The sequence below is a fragment of the Stenella coeruleoalba genome (assembly GCF_951394435.1).
Source record: "Stenella coeruleoalba genome assembly, chromosome: 3".
In the NCBI taxonomy this organism is placed as follows: domain Eukaryota; kingdom Metazoa; phylum Chordata; class Mammalia; order Artiodactyla; family Delphinidae; genus Stenella; species Stenella coeruleoalba.
The window spans coordinates 76,596,054-76,614,912 of record NC_137148.1 but is presented as its reverse complement, the minus strand read 5'-3'; the positions used below and the strand labels follow the sequence as shown (position 1 = coordinate 76,614,912).

At 34.4% G+C, this 18,859-nt stretch overlaps 1 protein-coding gene across 3 annotated transcripts in view; it reads left to right on the top strand.

Moving 5' to 3' along the window:
• The window catches only part of SKIC3 (SKI3 subunit of superkiller complex), an 88,862-nt gene extending 70,305 nt beyond the window's left edge, over window positions 1–18,557 (top strand). For all 3 annotated transcript variants that reach the window (XM_079917643.1, XM_079917642.1, XM_079917644.1), the window contains exons 37-42: window positions 3,125–3,240; window positions 5,394–5,552; window positions 9,107–9,259; window positions 14,016–14,146; window positions 15,952–16,075; window positions 17,802–18,557. In XM_079917643.1, coding sequence (XP_079773769.1) covers window positions 3,125–3,240; window positions 5,394–5,552; window positions 9,107–9,259; window positions 14,016–14,146; window positions 15,952–16,075; window positions 17,802–17,876 — 758 coding nt within the window. In that variant the 3' untranslated portion in view covers window positions 17,877–18,557. The remainder of the gene's footprint in view (window positions 1–3,124; window positions 3,241–5,393; window positions 5,553–9,106; window positions 9,260–14,015; window positions 14,147–15,951; window positions 16,076–17,801) is intronic.
• Window positions 18,558–18,859: the final 302 nt, after the last annotated feature.

The following is an 18,859-nucleotide window of genomic DNA, read 5'->3' as shown; positions in this document are numbered from 1 at the left end:
CAAAACAAAGCTCAAGAACATTACAGGAATACAGAAATATCCAGCATTCAGCAAGGTAAAATTCACAATGTCTGGTATCCAGTTAAAGCTTAATAGGCATGCAAATAAGCAGGAAAATACCACCCATAATGAGAAGAATCAATCAATAGAAACAGATCCACAAGTGACACACGATAGAAATCTCTTTAACATGTAATTTACTGTTTAACACACATATGACAATAGCACAGAGGCCAGGAGGGGAAAATGGAAGTATTTTGTTGTAAAGTTTTTATACTGTAAGTGAAGTGGTATAATATTACAGTCATCCGTAAGGATTTGTGGGGGATTTGTTTCATGACCCTCCTCAGATACCAAAATCTACTGATGCACAACTCCCTTACATAAAATGATGTAGTAATAGTTGACTCTGCATATCCATGGGTTCCACATCCATAGATACAGAGGGTCAGCTGTACTTAAAGGTAGACTGTGACACGTTAAAGATGAATACTCTAAACCTTAAAGTAGACAGTAAAGAAAAAATGGAATTATATACTACAAAAAGGAGGAAAAGGGAACATAGAATAAAGAGAAAACAACACAATAGAGTTAAACCCAACCATGTCAATAATCAAGTTAAGCATAATGGTCTAAATACCCCAGTTAAAAGGCACAGATTGACAGACTGGATAAAAAAGCAAGAGCTAACTATATACTGCTTAAAAGAAACATAAACAAAATATAAATCTATATTTAAAGACCAAAATAACCTCACAGTACTATATATAAGATAGAAGAACAGCAAGGACCTACTTTATAGCACAGGGAACTACATTCAGTATCTTGTAATAACTTATAATGGAAAAGAATCTAAAAAAGAATCTATATGTATATATTTATATATATGTATAACTGAATCACTTTGCTGTACACCTGAAACATTGTAAATCAGCTATACATCAATTTTAAAAAGATGCAAATAAAAAGACAAAAATGACCTAAAAAGTAAAAGAATGGAAAAAGATATACCATGCCAACACTAATCAAAAGAAAGCTGGAGTGGCCACGTTAATTTCCTGCAAATTAAGATTTCAGAGCAAAGAATGTTTCCAGTGATAAGGAGGGTCATTTCACATTGGAATCAATTCATCAAGAGGACAATTTAGGCACCCAGTAGCAAAGCTTCAAAACACATAAAATCTGTGTTGTATTTCCCAATAAAATAGGTAGAAAAAATGAAAAATTATGGAAAAATACATGAAACAAACTTATAGAACTGAAAGGAGAGATAGATAAATTCATAATTACAGAGATTCAACACTCTTCTTTTGATAATTGATAGAACAATTGGACAGAAAATTAGTAAAGATATAATTAAAAACTTGAAAAACACTATCAACTAACTTGACCTAGTTAGAACTTATAGAACAGTTCTCCTAACAACAACAGAACACATATTTTTGTCAAGTGTACACAGACTATTTACCCATATATATCATATTATGAGCCATAAAACAGGTCTAAGTAAATTTAAAAGGATTCAAATCATACGAAGTATGTTACCTTAATACAATGGAATTAATTTAAAAATCAATAACCAAAAAATCTGGAAAATTCTCAAATATTTGAAAACTTAATAACATGCTTCTAAATAATCCAGGTCAAAGAATATGGCAGAAGGGAAATTAGAAAATATTTTGAACTTCATGAAAATGAAAAAACAACATATAATTTTCTATAATACTCCTAAAACACTGCTTATATGAAAATATTAGCATTATATATCCACATTAGAAAATAAGAAGGGCCTCAAATCGATGATCTCAGCTGTGCCTTGAGAAATTAGAAAAAGGAAGGGGAAATTAAATCCAAAGTAAGCAGAAGAAAAGAAAATAGAGTAGAGATCAATGAAATAGAAAACAGAAAATCAACAAAAGCAAAATCTAGTTCTTTGAGAAGATCAATGAAATTGATAAACCTAGCCAGGCATCAGGAAAAAAACAGAGAGTACCATTGTCAGGATTTAAAGCAGGTACAACACTATAGCTATTAAAAGGCTCATAAGAGAATCTTAAGAAGAACTTCATGCCGTTAAATTTGGCGATGTAGATACAATGGATAAATTCCTTAAAAGATACAGAGCTCACTTAAGAAGAAATAAACTGAATAGCTTTATATCTATTAAAGACACAGAATTTATAGTTAAAAATCTTCTTATAAAGAAAACTCCAGGACCAGATGGATTCTACCAAACATTTAAGTAAGAAAGAATACCAGTTCTATACAAACTCTTCCAGAAAATTGAAAAGGTGGTAACACTTCCTGACTTCTTCTGTGAGAGCAGCATTATGCAGATACCAAAACCAGACAAAGACATTACAAGAAAACTACAGAACTACAGATGTAGAAATTTATAACAAAACTTTAGCAATTCAAATCCAGTAACACATAAAAAAGATAGTAATACTTAATGATCAAGTGAGGTTTATTCTAGGAATGCAAGGTTGCTTTAATATTTGAAAATGAATGTAATTTACCACGTTAGCTTCTATGAAAGATGCCAGAGTTTATATTTTATGATTCCATTTATATGAAATTTTAGGTAATGCAAACTGATCTATTGTGAGTGAAAATGATTAGTGATTAGGGACAGAGGAAAGGAGGAGAGATGGATTGGAGACAGAAGTGATTACAAAGTAGTAGGAGGAAACTTTTCATGATGGGTATGTGTATTATCTTGATAGTAGTGATGGTTCACAGATATATTCTTATGTCAAAAGTCATCAGATTTACAGCTTGAATATGTGGATATGTGCAGTTTATCATAAGTCAATTATATTGCAATAAATCTTTACTTTTTTTCAATGAAGTATTTTCAGTTTTACTGAAGATAGTGATGTTTTTTAATGTAAGTCACAAGTATATAAAGTCTTAAGTTATTCAGCTGTTCATAGCTGTTCCTGCTATGAAACTTTGCAGAAACCTGTCTCATGTTGAGATAGTCTATGGTATTCCAGTGGTATGTGTAAAAGTTGTATATGCATGGTAATTTAATTTTAATACTTCTTAACAACTGATTACTTCTCTGAGAACACATTATAAATTGCAGAAAAAAGTAACATTGACTTTTTTTTTAATAAAGACAAAGAATTCTTTGAAAATTACAACCAATCTCTTGAAAAGTGGTCTCTCTCCCAAGCTGTCACTGGTCTAATAGACACAAGAAGAATAGCTGAAGCTGAAGCCCTCTGCACAAAGGTATTGTTATGGAATTGAGATTCATGGATTCTTATCCTACTTGGAAAATAACTTCAAAAATAGAATGCACATTATTTAAAGAGCATTTGGTGGTGGTGGTGGTGGCGGTGGTGGTGATGATGATGATAATAATACCCAATATTAACTGAGTAATTACTGTAAGCTAGTTAATACATTTAGTACTTTGTATTTGACTTTCACAACAATCCTATGACATAGGTATTTATTATTATCCCCATTTTTACAAGTGAGAAAACTAAGGCTTAAAGAGGGTAAGTAATTTGCACAGGAGTTCACAGGTAGAAATTGATGGAGTTGCTGTTTGAGCTCACATTTTTCTGACTCTTAAGACTCAAGGTTTTAATCTATTTTTTTTTTGGCACCATTATGGAAGCAGTATTTTCCTTTGATTTCTAGTTACTCTCTTCAGAATGCTATGTTTTCCAGTATCCCTACATTTTTCCAAAGTTCTGAACAATGTAGAATGACTGTGGGGATTGTTAAGTGGGTGACGGGAACTATTGAGTAGTCAGTTTTTACCTACCTGGATTGTAGGCTGTGTGAATAAATTCTTACACCTTGCCCAACCCATAGTAGGGTCTCAGTAAATATTTATTGAATGAACAAATCAGTTTCATAAACCAACTCAAAAATAATTTAATGAATAAGGGGAGTTTTAAACATCATTTTTTCCTGAAAACATCTGTTTTCATAAATGCTTACCAGGGAGAAGGTGGTGTCTTTCTAGAAATGTTTTTTGAAAGATCAATATAAATTTTGCAGAGAGAGAAGAATGGATCTTTGAAGATCCCTTTGGTCCTTGAATTCTCTGAAAATCAGAATAATACATTTTCTCTTTTATTTAAGAAATTTCACCTAGGTTCAGGACAGTTTAGTATAATACAGTGAATGTTTAGTAAGCATAAATTGACAGTTGATTCGTGCTCCCTCTGACAGAATAAGGGATACTTTTATGAACCTTTCCTTGTCATTTTAATGTCCCAGTCTCTTACTTAGAAGAAAGCAGTCACATTTCAGAAATAAGGACATTTAGGACTATGACCTAATAATAGAAAATAAAGAATTATGTCATTGAGAGACAAGCAATAAAGAAAGAAATGTTTAAAACAATAGTGGAAGGACTTGTTTAGAGAATCTCCTTAACTTCTTCTTGTATGTGTATATTGTATGTATATATGTATATACATATAGAATATATACACGCACATATACACATATACAACATACACATATTGTGTATGTATATATATATATATACACACACACACACACAATACATTTATATGTGTGTGTATGTGTTTTAAGGTATAAATAAATGGCCTGGGTAAATGGGTCATTTCTCTTACTCCCAGTGTGTAAGAAGTCTGTGCCTGGAGGAAGGACAATGAGTATCTTTGTTAAGAGGTTGAGAAAGGAAAAAATTTATAACTCTTTCCCTCTTAAAAAAAGTTAAGTTTGGGCTTCCCTGGTGGCACAGTGGTTGAGAGTCTGCCTGCCAATGCAGGGGACACGGGTTCGAGCCCTGGTCTGGGAAGATCCCACATACCGTGGAGCAACTAGGCCCATGAGCCACAACTACTGAGCCTGCGCCTCTAGAGCCTGTGCTCCGCAACAAGAGAGGCCGCGACAGTGAGAGGCCCGTGCATCACAATGAAGAGTGGCCCCCGCTTGCCGCAACTAGAGAAAGCCCTCGCACAGAAACGAAGACCCAACTCAGCCAAAAATAAATAAATTAATTAATTAAAATAAAAAAGTTAAGTTTCTTCCAAGAAGGATTAGTTTTAGCTTTCACTGTTAATTTTATGTTTTCTTAGTTCAGCTGTTTATATGTAGTACCTAAATTTTTCAAGATATCACTTAAGAATAAACCAAGTCAAAGGGACGTACTAAATCTAAGATTAACAACTTATAGCTACAGTAATAGCATTACTGATTTTAGAGCTTATTTAAGTGTAGAGTTTGGTATTCCCAAGATGTTCAGTGTTCTGTTGACTTTTGCTGTTGTTTACTTTTTAATAAGAAAAGGTTAAAGTCAGGGGTTTTTTTTCAATATGGAGAATAGCTTATTTGCCTTTTACATTTAACACTTAAGAACCTGTTTGATGTATTTCTGTTTGGGGTTTGATTTTTAGAGTTTAAAAAGTAACCCTGATCAGCCAGCTGTTATCTTACTTTTGAGACAAGTTCAATGTAAACCACTCCTAGAGTCACAAAAACCTCTCCCAGATGCTGTACTTGAAGAGCTGCAAAAAACAGTCATGTCCAACTCAACCTCTGTTCCAGCTTGGCAGGTAAATAAATTCTCTTTTCTTATGTGAGTCCTGAATTAAAATGCTCTGTGATATTAAATGAGGTCAGGGGTATGCTACATTTTTGTCTTGCCTTTAGATTCACTGTATATCTCTCATTTTCAGGCTTTAAAGGGTATTGTGGTTAGAGAAACTAAGGAAGTTGAATATTCATTTAGAATCTGCTGCTGCACGGCTTCGAAGCTTTTAACATTGTTGATTGTAAATTTTCTCCATTTAAAATGGTGTTGAAAATACTGTCTTTTACATAGGATTGGTGTAAGAGAGCTAAGTGTTACAAACATTTTATAATAAAGTTACCATAATGGTATTTAACTCTGTCTTTAGAGGGGATGTGTGTAGTTTTTCCTTAGCTACTTTACAGGTAACCTATATCCAAGATTTTAATGGGTTTTTAGTGCCTTTAGAAATAGTTCTTTTCAGGACGATGCCTCAATCAATAGACTGTCTGCCCTTTTAGCTGGCTCTGCTTACCGCAAGGACAGATACATAATGATCACTGTGTACTTTATTCTAATTGATAGTAAAATACAAAAAGCATATAATTACTTTACTCAATTTGTTATAGTTCTTTCTGTACCACAAGATAGTATCAAGGGACTTTTTGATATAGGTTTTACAGAAGCTTATTTTACTACAGTTCTTCATTTTGATCTTTTGTTATGTCAACAGTTTTGATGTCCTGCTTAAAAAGATTATCTAATGGTGTAAAATAGTTGGATTTTGCAAGTTAAGCCACTTTGTTTACCCTAATCCTTGAAGAAATATGGTGCTTTTTTCCCTCTCAGAGTAAATTTGCCATATGAGAGTTAAGATACTTTAATTCTAAGGTCAACTGGATATTGATGATCTCATGTTCTTTATCAAGGGGAAAAACACCTTGTCAAACTAAAAGGGAAAATTAAAGGATAAATTATACAGTAGGTAAAGTCTTAGAGATAGTATATGTGTTTTCTTTTATACTGTGATATAACTCACAAAGAAAAGAGTGTAAAAATCTTATACTCATTATGTATGTACCTTTTTAACCACGACCTATAAAAAGATATAGAACATTTTCTGCAGCCTAGCTGCCTTCCCCATGCTCTCCCTTTGTGATCCCCCACTACGTCCAAAAGAAAAGGGGAACACTATTCTGTCTTCAATCACTTCTATCTAATTTTGCCTGTTTTTGAACTTGATATAAATGGAGTATCACTTTGTATCTGGTTTCACTCAACCTCACGTCAGTGAAATTCATTTAGTTGTTTCATTTAGTTGAAATTCATGAAGCCATAGTTTTTTTTCATTTATTTTTATGAATATACTGTAAAATATCCCTTTTACTGTTTGAATTACAGTTGACCCTTGAACATAATGGGTTTGAACTGCACGACTGCATGGGTCAACTAATAAATGGATATTTTTCAATAGTCCATGGTTGGTTCAATCCTCAGAACCATGGATATGGAGGTTGACTATAAGTTACATCCATGTTGTTCATGGGTCAACTGTGTTTCCAGGTTTTGGCTATTATGATTAATGGTGCTGTGTCCATTCTGGGATATGCCTTTTGTTGGGTGATAGAGTATGTGTATATTGACTTTAGTAGATTCTGTCAAATGGTTTTTTTAAATGGATGTCCAGTTGACGTTCCCACCAGCAAATTATGAACATTCCAATTGCTGATATTGCCAGATTGTGGTTATTGTTTTCCCTTTCCAAAGGATATGTAGGTAATAGTATTTTGTGGTGGTTTTAACTTGAATTTACCTGATGACAAATGCTGTGGAGCCACTTTTCATATACTTATTGGATCTTTGGATTTCCTCTTTTTAAATTACCTTTTCTTTACTGTAGTTTTTCATATGCTGTTTTCTTACTGAATTGTTGGAATCATATTTTCTGGATACAGACACATTTTTGGATATCTGTATTGCAGATATTTTCTCACATCTGCACCTTGGCCTAGCATTTTCTTAATATTATTTTTTGATGAATAGTTCTTAATCTTAATGAAGTCTAATTTATCATTTTTTAATGGCTGATGCGTTATTGAGGTGTTCTACTCAAGAACTCTTCCTCCAAGTTCATGAAGATATTTTTCTGTTTTTCTTTAGAAACTGTTGTTTTACCTTTCACATGTAGGTCTGTGATCCATACTGGATTAATTTTTGTGAGTGTTGCAGGGTCAAGGTTCATTTTTTTCCATATGGATGTGTGATTGTCCCAGTACCATCCTTTGAAAAGACCATTATGTCCCCACTAAATTGTAGTGATGCTTTTGTCATAAATCAGGTGACTGGGTCTTTTAAGGCTCCCTGTTCTTTTCCTTCTTTTTCATTGATCTATTTGTTTATTCTTGCTTATAGTTTTATAAGTAGTTTTGATATGTGGAAGTAATATTAAGACCTCCAACTTTCTTGTTTTCCTTCAAGTGTGTCTCAATCACTTTAGGTGTTTTGCATTTACATTTACATGTAAATTGTCAATTACCCTTACTCTCCCCGCCAAACAAAAGTCCTACAGAGATCTTGATTGGAATTACATGAATCTATAGTTTAATTTGGGGAGAATTGACAAAGTATTACTATTGAGTTTCTCTATCCATAAATGTGTTATATTCCTCCTTGTTTAAGCTCTGAATTTCTCTCAGCAGTGTTTTAAAATTTTTGCAATAGAGGTCTTTTACATTTTTGTGTTAAATTTATTTCCGGGTAGTTGATTTTTTTTGTTGTTCCATTGCAAGTGGTATTTTTTTCTGTATGTTGGTGTCAAACATTTAGAAATACCGTTGATTTTTATATACTGACCTTCCAGAAACCTTGCTAAATTCACTTATTCTTTTGAAATGGTTTTGGGTTTTCTGTATACACAATTACGTCCTTTAGAAATAATGAAGTTTTACTTTTTTTTTCTAATATTTTTATGTTAAATTTTTTTCTTGCCTTATTGCACTGTTTATAGAGCCTCAATTACAGTGTTAAGCAGAGTGGTGATAAGGGAACATTCTTGTCTTATTCTCTACCTCAGATAGAAAACATTTGTAATTTCATAATTATAATTTTTGCTTTAGGTTTTTGTAGGTATTTATCACATTCTAAAATGGCTGTCCAAATTATGTTTCAGATTAAGGAAATCCTTTTCTGAGTTTGTCAAGAGAGATTTGTTTTTTATCATGAATGAGTGGATTTGAGGTGGGGGCCATCTATGAGAATGCTTCTTTGTCTTTATTCTGTTAATGTGGTAGATTGCATCGATTTTCAAATGTTAAATGTTACATCTGTAATGTATAAAAAATTATATTGCATTTTGATTTTGTTCCTGACTTGCCATCTTGGGAGACTTTTTAAGGCTTCAGACTGGACGTGGCTGTTGCCAGTAGAATGGGCAAGATGGCTACCCCTTTTTTGACCTGTGATTTTTGTTTTGGAGGCACAAAATTTATCAATAATTAAATTAAAAATTTTGTTTCATCAAAGTTTATTGAATTTGTTGGAAGTAGACTGTGTACGAAACTAAAGTCTTTTGGGTCCTTTTCTCTTGCTGTTCCTCAGTGGCTGGCACACATATATCAGTCCCAAGGAATGATGGGTGCTGCAGAGATGTGTTATAGGAAGAGTCTACAAGTAGCATCCCAACAGGGTAGCTGGAGTGGGAAACTCTCAAGCCTGTTGAGACTAGCACTGCTTGCATTAGAAGTCTGCATGGTAAGATCATGTTATAATTATGATGTGAAAAGTTGACTCTTTTATTTTTCTTTAAGATAAAAGTTTTTTACATAGTGATATTCCATTGAGTTCCTATAGTTTCATCACCTTCTAGTGTGGTCTCCTCATAGACTTTGTATTTGGGCTTTTTGATGGACATAAGAGTAACATAACATAAACCTATATAGACTCTAGCAGAACACTGTCAGTGTTTAGGGGGAAAAAACAAAGATTGCAATTTTAAAAGTTGAATTATGGCAGAATATACATTTTTGTTTCTTGGTGATTTAAGTTAGAATTAGCCCAGCTACTCATCAGTGACAAAGATACCAATAATTAACATTTTAGTCATTTCTTAGTTCAATTTGACATTCTGTAAGAGGAATTTCTAGTAATTTTTGACTTGATATGTTTTCTGATACCAAGGTAGGTATATTAATCTAGAAGTCTTATATACTAGTGTGGAAAACTTTTCAAGATAAATATTTAAGTGGCTGCATGGAGGAGCAAACTCCAGAACAGTGTGTATGATATGCTATTTGAGTGTATATGTGTGTGGTATGAATTTTTAAGAATATATATCTCTACATCGTGTGTGCGTGTGTGTACGTGTGCACGCTAATAGGCACATGGAAAGATACAAGAAGATACAAAGGAAATTTAATGGCAGTTATTCTGGAGGATAGTACCTAGGGGTCTTTAAGGGATAGTGGAGGAGAATTTTTCATTTTATATCCTTTGATAGTGTTTGAATTTTTTATCATATGCATGTTATTTCTGTAATTAAAAGATAAAATGTCATTTTTTGTTTTGGAAGAAATTACCTAGACAGGCCTGAATTAACTCATGCTTTTGCCATAATAGTCCATTGTCAACGTTATTTACTTGCTTTAACTAGACATTTTGCCAAAGAAATATAAGAATTAGGAAATTTATTCAGCTTTGGTGCTATTACTGTGGAGCACGTTTCAGAGTTCCTTAGGTTGGGGCCATGTTTTGTTCATCTTTGCATCTTTGCTTTACCACTCTGCCTTATATATAGGAGCTCCTCCACCAATGGTTTTTGAATGACTAGACTAATGGTAGTCAAATTTGAGATGATTTGGCTGGAAAGAAATGGTGGTTAATGGTAATTCTAGATCACCAAACATTTTGTTTTGTTTGTCTCATGTTTATATTTAACAAAAGTCTTTGTGACATTGGCAGTCGGTGGGCTATGGAAGCCACATGTAGCACCTATAAATGCTCTTGAATATGTGAACTGGAGAAGTCGATACCCTTTTAGTCTAACTTATTATTTGTTAGTTAAATATTATTAGTGATGTGGTTTTTTGTTTGTTTGTTCTTCATGCTGGGAAATTAAATCTGCCCTGAAATAAAATAAAAATAGCAATAATAATAGCAAACATACAGAACACTTAGCCTGTGCTAGGTTCTGTTACAGTGCTTTATACATATTAACTTCATTAATATTCATAAGAACCTTATTTTACAGATGGGAAAATTAGCTTACAATTTAGTAATACCCAGGTATACCTGCCCCCATTGCCCCACCACTACTACCACCACAAAAGTGTTTTCTATAAGAGCCTTGGTTCTGGTTCTACCAGTTACAACCTGTGAAAACTTCAGCCAATTAAGCTGTCTAGAGCTCCCCCAACCTTTTTTGGTAATAGTGGAGGTAGTAATACCTACTTTGCCTAGGTATTAGGAATATCAAATGAAGTTAACATTACAAATGCCTTTGTAAACTTTAAAGCACCATCCACATCTAATTTGCTTGTTATAAGATTTGATACCCAGCAATTATTATAAGGAGATGTCATATTTCTCTGGTAAAGAGCTGGCAGTGTGCAGAGGATGGGTATATTAAAATTAGACTGTTTTAAGAGAAGCTATTGTATGTGTAATGATATATGAAAAGGCTATTAAACTGAAAGTTTCCCCTGAGATATTAAATATCAGATTCCAAAGAGAAATATCAGACCAAGATACAGATTTCTGAAGTGTGTAGAAGAGTAACCTATAAGGAAGCTATAAAAGGATTAGAAGAGCAGAGTTGGAGGATTGGGAAGAAATCTCTCTGGAGAAAGCTGTTGCCTCCCCTGTCGTCCCCCTGGCACGTTTCCACACACAGGTGCCCACCAGAGGAAGGGAGTCTCGCTGCCAGAGAGAGCGAGGCTTTGATGTGTGACCTCTGAGGTCCGGGAGGCACACGTCTAGAAGCACGTGGACAGGTATCTGACACATGCCTCGGAAGCTTTGGCTCTCCACCTGCTGGGAAGAGTTGCTCATGTTTTAGAAAGTGACTGCATGCTTCTGGGACAGAGTGGTCAGCAGTGGGTGAATCCCAAAAGTGGGTAGGAGTGAATGTTTGGGTACAAGATGCCCTCCGTCTTGTGAAGGAGGGTTGCTGCAGCGTGGGGTCAGCAGTGCTCCTAGAGCTTGTTAGGGCCAGGAATGAGTGATGCCAGCTGAGATAGTGGACTGCCATGGGAATTATCTTAGATCCTGACATGTAGAGCCACCTAGAGGAATGATGGGATCTAGCAGAAAGGAAGCTAAAGGTTTCCAGATTGCCATAGCATGTGAGGAGAGTAAGTGGAATAGTTCGTTCACCCAGGTTAGTGGAACTGCAGCTGAGCAGGACTGCTTCGTGGGTGTGCATCCTACCTGTGCACCTGCATAGGCCTCCACACTGGGTTTAACGCTCTGCAACCGCCATCTTGAAATTAACCATTTTGTAACAAAGGGCCCTGCATGGTTTTGTTTTTGTTTTTGTTTTTTGACATTGAGCCCCACAGATTTCATAGCTGGTCCTGCAATAAGAGACTATGCGTAAAGTTGAGAGTCTCTGATAAAGCTAGGAAAGTCTGGATGAGAAAAAGATCTTTAAATATCTGTCAGGCCTAAAGAGCATCATCTTATGATGGCATCAGTCAAACTTCTGATATTTCAGTTGGTTCCTGAAACTACAGTTAGTAAGAAAAGGTGGGAGTGTTGGGCGGAGGAACAAGCCATGTGCTGCTCCCTGTAAGCATACCCTAGCTGGGAGCTGAGGAGATGGGAGTGGGATGTAAATATTACCTTTGAAAGAAGATTGAAGTATTGAAAAGAGAACATTCTAGTTAAGACCGTGTTTGTGAATGGATGTCAGAGTCATGGGACCTACTGTAATTTACATCCTTATTATATGAGGAAAAGTCTCCCTTATATAATAAATTTTAAAAACATAATGGGAGACAAAAATATACTTATTTTTCTAATCACATTGTTTAGTATACCAGTTACATATAGAAACTGTTATATCATAATATGGGCTAAACTTACGGGATACTTTATATGAATTCTTGGAATTTAAAGAGTGCATTATAAAAGCAACCAGTGAGAGTTTTGTGTTATTAGTTTTTAAAAATATATTAGGAGTAATTTTATTAGTATGGGCTTTGCCTTACATTCTTTTCCAGATGTACCCAAGGTGCCATTGCTCCCGTCTTTATGGAGGATGCCTCATTATCTCTGATCTCTGTTTTCATATTCATTATCCCTATGGCTTCCTCTTCCTTGATTACACAAATTACTCTTGCCTGTGCTGAACTCAGAGTTTATTGCTCTAACATTTAAAAAAATAATTTAGTGTTTGAAAGTGACTGTGTATTCACTCATTATATTGACTTTATTAAAATGTGTATTCTAGATACCTGTAATTATGAATTCTTGGTTACAATTTGAGGTTTTCAATGAAAGATTTTAAATACATTTTTTTCCTTATGTAATTCAGTAGAGTGTTCACCATTTTATTTGCAGTTACTGTTTCTTTGGAACTACTTATCTATATTATTTCTGAGTCAGTACATACTATAACAAACTAAAGTTTGCAACCTAAGTAATGTGTAGATATCTTAACATTTTCCCCATAAAGTGAAATTCTTAAAATGTTTTTCAGAATTGATGACTTTGATTTATCTCTGATCTGCTTTGCACCTTTTTTCCTATATTGGGATTTTATTAACATATTTCATTTCAGTCTTTCTTCTCTCCGTAGATAATTTTTGAAATGTGGAACTCATACACTACCAATTAAAGAATCACGTTAAATTGAGTTTTGTATATTTGGTAGACCAGAGGCTTAGTAATTGATAGATTTCATTCACCCATGTAATAGAATAGTGCATTTTCTTTTAGCAGATATTTTAGTGTTTTTAAAGTGATATCTCCTTTTTGAAACCTTCCTTAATCCCTGTCAGCCTTGTTTTGTAGTTCCATAAGGGCAGGAATCAGATTTTAATCATTTTGAAGAATTTTTATCCCTGTAGCATTTACATGGCAACTTAGACAAGTAGGCAGTCAACAAATAAGAGCTGATAACATTTTTTAAAGTAAACATGTCAGAACTTCCCTGGTGGCACAGTGGTTAAGAATCCACCTGCCAATGCAGGGGACATGGGTTCGATCCCTGGTCCAGAAAGATCCCACATGCTGCAGAGCAACTGAGCCTGTGAGCCACAACTACTGAGTCTGTGTGCCACAACTACTGAAGCCCGTGCGCCTTGAGCCTGTGCTCCGCAACAGGAGAAGCCACCGCAATGAGAAGCCCATGCACCGCAGCAAAGAGTAGCCCCTGCTCACTGCAAGTAGAGAAAACCCACATGCAGCAACGAAGACCCAGTGCAGCCAAAAATAAATAAATAAATTTATTTAAAAAATAAACGCGTCAAATGTTTAATGATTTAATATTTGTATTTTATTTTTATAGGCTAATATTTCCAGTGATCACTGGCCATCCTTGGTTCAAGAAGCTACAACTGAGGCCTTGAAACTTTGCTTTTGTCCGCTTGCTGTCCTTTTACAAGCTTTGTTACAATTCAAACGCAAAATGGGAGCAAGGTATGAAGAATCTTTGTTCATTTTTTTCTTCAAAGTGATTCTTCACTTTTAATCCTTCTACAAAACAAAGGTTTAAAAAAAAAACAAAAAAAACCACAAAGGTTTAGAATTAGTTTAACAAACTTTGATATTATTCATATATATGTTTCTACTTTGGAAAGGCTGGTTCTAGTAACCCAGTAAGGAAGAAAATAAAGTCTTACTTAAAAAAAGTGATTTGGTACCCAGATATAGAATATGAGAGATTTGCATGACAGCATTTTGAGTGAAGAAGGCCTTGGAATTTTTGCTCTTCACTGTTTTAGGATGAGCCAACAATGTAAATGTGGATTCTAGAAACAAACAAAACCCAAAAGGCTCAAGTTGAAGGCTAGATTGACATAAATTCCTGCAAGGCAATAAGCTATGAAAAACAGTAATAAATATTAAAAAGGCAGAGATATTATAAATAATGTGGTTTTTATATCTAGAAAATCTAGAAGCTTTACAGATTTAAATATAAAAATTTTAAGTTATAAAATTTAAATTTTAACAGTCTTTTTATTGGAAGCAGAGATGAGGTCAGAAATAAATTTGAAGAAAATTACTTAAAAGTCATATGGATGAAAAAACAGGCAAGAATATTTTTGAATTCTGAGAATATTTAGCTCTAATGGATATCACACATAATACAAAGCATAAGTGAAACAATGGTTTAGGAGCATATATTGCTGAAACAGAATAAGCATTGTAGACATAGAGCTTAACACACATAAATGTGTGGCAAAGGTCACATCAATACCACAAAATAGGAGTGAAGGAAGAGATAAGACCTATGACTGATTAGCAATTCCAGCATCATTTACTGATATTTATTTATTTTTGCCACTTCTTATATGACTAATTTCACCAAGAAATGTTTTAAGCTATAATGTGAACTTCCTAATGAACTCTTTCTGCCGAAGCTCAGTATACATGACTTAGAGAGCCTTAACCCCCAATTGCCTGTAATCTCTGTTAGCACCTCCCATAATTTTTATCACCACCCAAAATCAGGTCAAATAAACATACCGCCTAAGAAAAAGCAGTGTGCTTTACTATGTGATTCCTATGTAAAAGCATCTTCAGGGCATGTTCTTCTTTAGCTCCTACTTCAAACCAGTTGCTACCTACAAAATCTTCCTATTCAGCAGTTCTGAAGTTACCACAGTTTGTGTTGTTTCTACCCATACAGAAGTGTTTAGAGCCATAGATGTTAGTAAATTTGGAAAGAAAAAATTAGAACACAACTGTAAATCAGCCTGTTATTACATAGGTTCATATATTGTACACGTTCTTAAAAATATATACTAAAAGCCTGATATTATACACTTAGCCTCTAGTGTAGATGTTAAATATTTCTTCTTGTTCCACTCTGTATTATCTTTGCATTATTTATTTTCTGTCTACCTTCAAGAGGGATTAGAAGTAGAGTAGTCAGAAGTGCTCATGAAATAGGGGTCATTTTCCCATTCTATTTGGGAAGAGCCTTAATTTACTTATTTGTAAAATGAGAATAATAGCAGCAGCCTACATTATAAGGTTGTGAATGTTAAATGTGACCATATGAGTAAAACACTTGGCATACTACGTAGCACGTAATAAATACTTAGTAAATGTTAACCATTATTTCTATCTTTTTCGTTACATGGATGAAAGAATTCATGAAGTAATCAGCACGTTGTCTGCAAAAGAATGAGAAAGATAATGTGTGTTTGAGGCTAGTATATGAAATATCTTATATTAATTTATATGCTTTGGACTGAAAGTAAATATCTTTTCCCCAGAGAGACACGGCGACTTTTAGAGAGAGTGGTGTATCAGCCTGGGTATCCCAAATCTATTGTTTCAACAGCACGTTGGTACCTTCTGAGACACTTACATGCCAAAAATGACTACGAGCTCATTGATGTAAGGCATTGATTTTATTAAAGTTATTCATCTTGGACCTTTGTTGGGTGAGGGCTAAGGGTTGCTTTCCTGTGCATTGTAGGATGTCTAATAGCATCCCTAACCACTCTAACCACTAGATGCCAGTAGCATTGTCCTCCTCCCTCCACCCCACTTATAACAACTGAAAATGTCTTCTAGACATTGCCAAATAATATCTGAGGTGTAATCACCCCTGGTTGAGAACCACTGATTTAACCTGTAGGAAATATATTCTCCTTATGTGCTATGTAGCATAAGAAAAGATAGATGAAGGCTCTGGGTTCTGGTTGTAGTATTTCTTATGACCATTGCAGTGGAGGCAGATAGGTAGATAGGATAGGTTTAGAAGTAGCAGAAATTAATGGAATGTTCATATTATCTTTGGAAAGATTATTTTACTTCTTATTGTCTTTTCTGTAAAATTCATATGACAATTTCTACTCCACTTCTTGTGGGATGGGTCTGGTTTCTAAATATATAAACATGTACAGTTGACTCTTGAAGAATGCAGGTTTAAATAAATGGTGTGGGTCCCCTTACACTTGGATTTTTTTTTTTTTTTGATAGTAAATACTACAGTACTACACGATCCTTGATTAGTTGAATCCATGGGTACCAAGGAACTGCCTATTTGGGTGGCTGACTATAAGTTATATGTGGATTTTTGAGCATGTAGAGGGTCTTCATCCCTAATCCGCATGTTGTTCAAGGGTCAAATGTGTGTGTGTGTGTGTGTGTGTATTCTTTTTAAAAAGGTAGAGTCTGTATGACATGTACTGAGTTAAAATTCTTATAACTTCAGCCAAGAGTTTTAAAAACAATGAAAATTAATGAGAAGCCTTTTTTAAACACCCCCAGCCTTGGGAGATGGAGATAAGTGTCTCCCTCCAGAGCAAGGAAAAGGCATGTTTACTGCCAATTATAAAAGATTCAAGTCTCCTAGGTGCCTAGACTTAAATCTAAGGTTCCCCTTTTGTCAACCCACTGTGTATGTGGGAAACTATATGCATCCATCCATGTCACCCCTTTGAGACTTAGGAGGGGAACAGATGCAAATATGTTGATACTCATGTCGTTTGCTACACCATGAATGATAAAGACATTTGTCTCTGACCCAGGTGTCCCATCATGAAACTGTGACAGGCTAACTTGTTAGCTTACAGATAGAGCAACATCTCGGATCCTTCACAGTGTTTGAAAATGAACAACCAAAAAATGTTTTAGTAATCAAATGATAAACTAAAATTAAAGCTTCTAGTTTGTGGAATTGATGAAACTTATGGAAAGTTTCTTAATAGAGCTTAGAACCCAAGCCTTGATCCTAAGCTGTGGTTTTAAAGGAGAGCAATGTCATTTGAACAATTCTATGCATAAAATGGTCTTTTGGGGTAAGGGTTTAAAGGTGACAGTATTGTAAACCAAAGCCTCCAAACAAAACCTTTAACTTTATGCAGTGCTGGCGGTGGTAACAATCAAAATGTTGACATCTGTACTGTTGAGCATTTGAGTAAATTGTGCTTATCCCTGATGTTAGCTTTGTTAGAACAGTTTATTTCAGCAAAAATGACAGAAAGTTTGCACATAGTCACTTTTGTGTAGTTTGATATTGCCTGCTGCCCTTTGGCTTACTTGACTTCTATGACTCTAAATGTAGGTATTGTTAATAAAGAAAATACTAACATTTCCTGTATATAATTTCCCACAGGTGCTGGTAAACAATGCCAAAACTCATGGAGATACAAGAGCACTGGAACTGAATCAGAAATTGTCCTCACAATAACAATGCTTTATTTTATAGTAAGCAAGCAAAGAAAAAGCTATTAGAGAGAATGAAACAAAGAATCAAGACTTTTCCCCAAAGCAACATTTAAAAAACTATAGTTATAATCATCCATTCCTTTTTTAAATCTAAAGATGTTTAAGTTCTTAAGCTAGGGGTATAATTTTCCATAAACTCTTAATATAACTTTAATTTGAAAAATATCTTTGATTTTGAGAAGTCTATAATGAAAGGAAAAACCATGGTTCCCTTAGTTCATTAGTTATTTGTAAATCATTATTTTCTCTATCTTGCATGGTTCACCATTGGACTGTTTTTTGGTAATCCCTTACAATAAAGCCTTAATAGCCATTTGCTAAATAATATGCAAAAGGAGATTAGCACAATGCAGAATTGTATTTGTTAAACAACAAATTCAAAGATTTAATTCCTTCTGTGAATTCTAGAGTTCAGCAGACCAACTCATCTAAAATCCAGATAATCTTATAATCTGTTTTACTAGTGGTTCATCTTGGATTCTGTTGAAGAAGATGTTAGGTGAATCTTAGACTGCTAATGGATATGTGTATGTAATTCAAAACACTCAGGTGTAAGGGTGCGTGTAAAACATTAATGAAAAATTTTGGGAAATAATGCTGACAATATTTAACTGGTCATGCAGTTCCTTCAATCATGATGAAAAGATGAACTTCCTTAAATAAAAAAAAAAAGAAATGGCTGTTTTGTTTTCTTTATAGTATCGATATCAGGTATAATTTCAGAATTTCAGATTTTAAGACATGAAAGCACATTTTCCTATTTTATTTTAATTTACAAAATGCCCTTTATGGAGTGTTCTAATTTCATTCTTTTACACGTAGCTGTCCAGTTTTCCCAGCACCACTTATTGAAGAGGCTGTCTGTTCTCCATTGTATATTCTCGCCTTCTTTATCAAAGATAAGGTGACCATATGTGCATGGGTTTATCTCTGGGCTTTCTATCC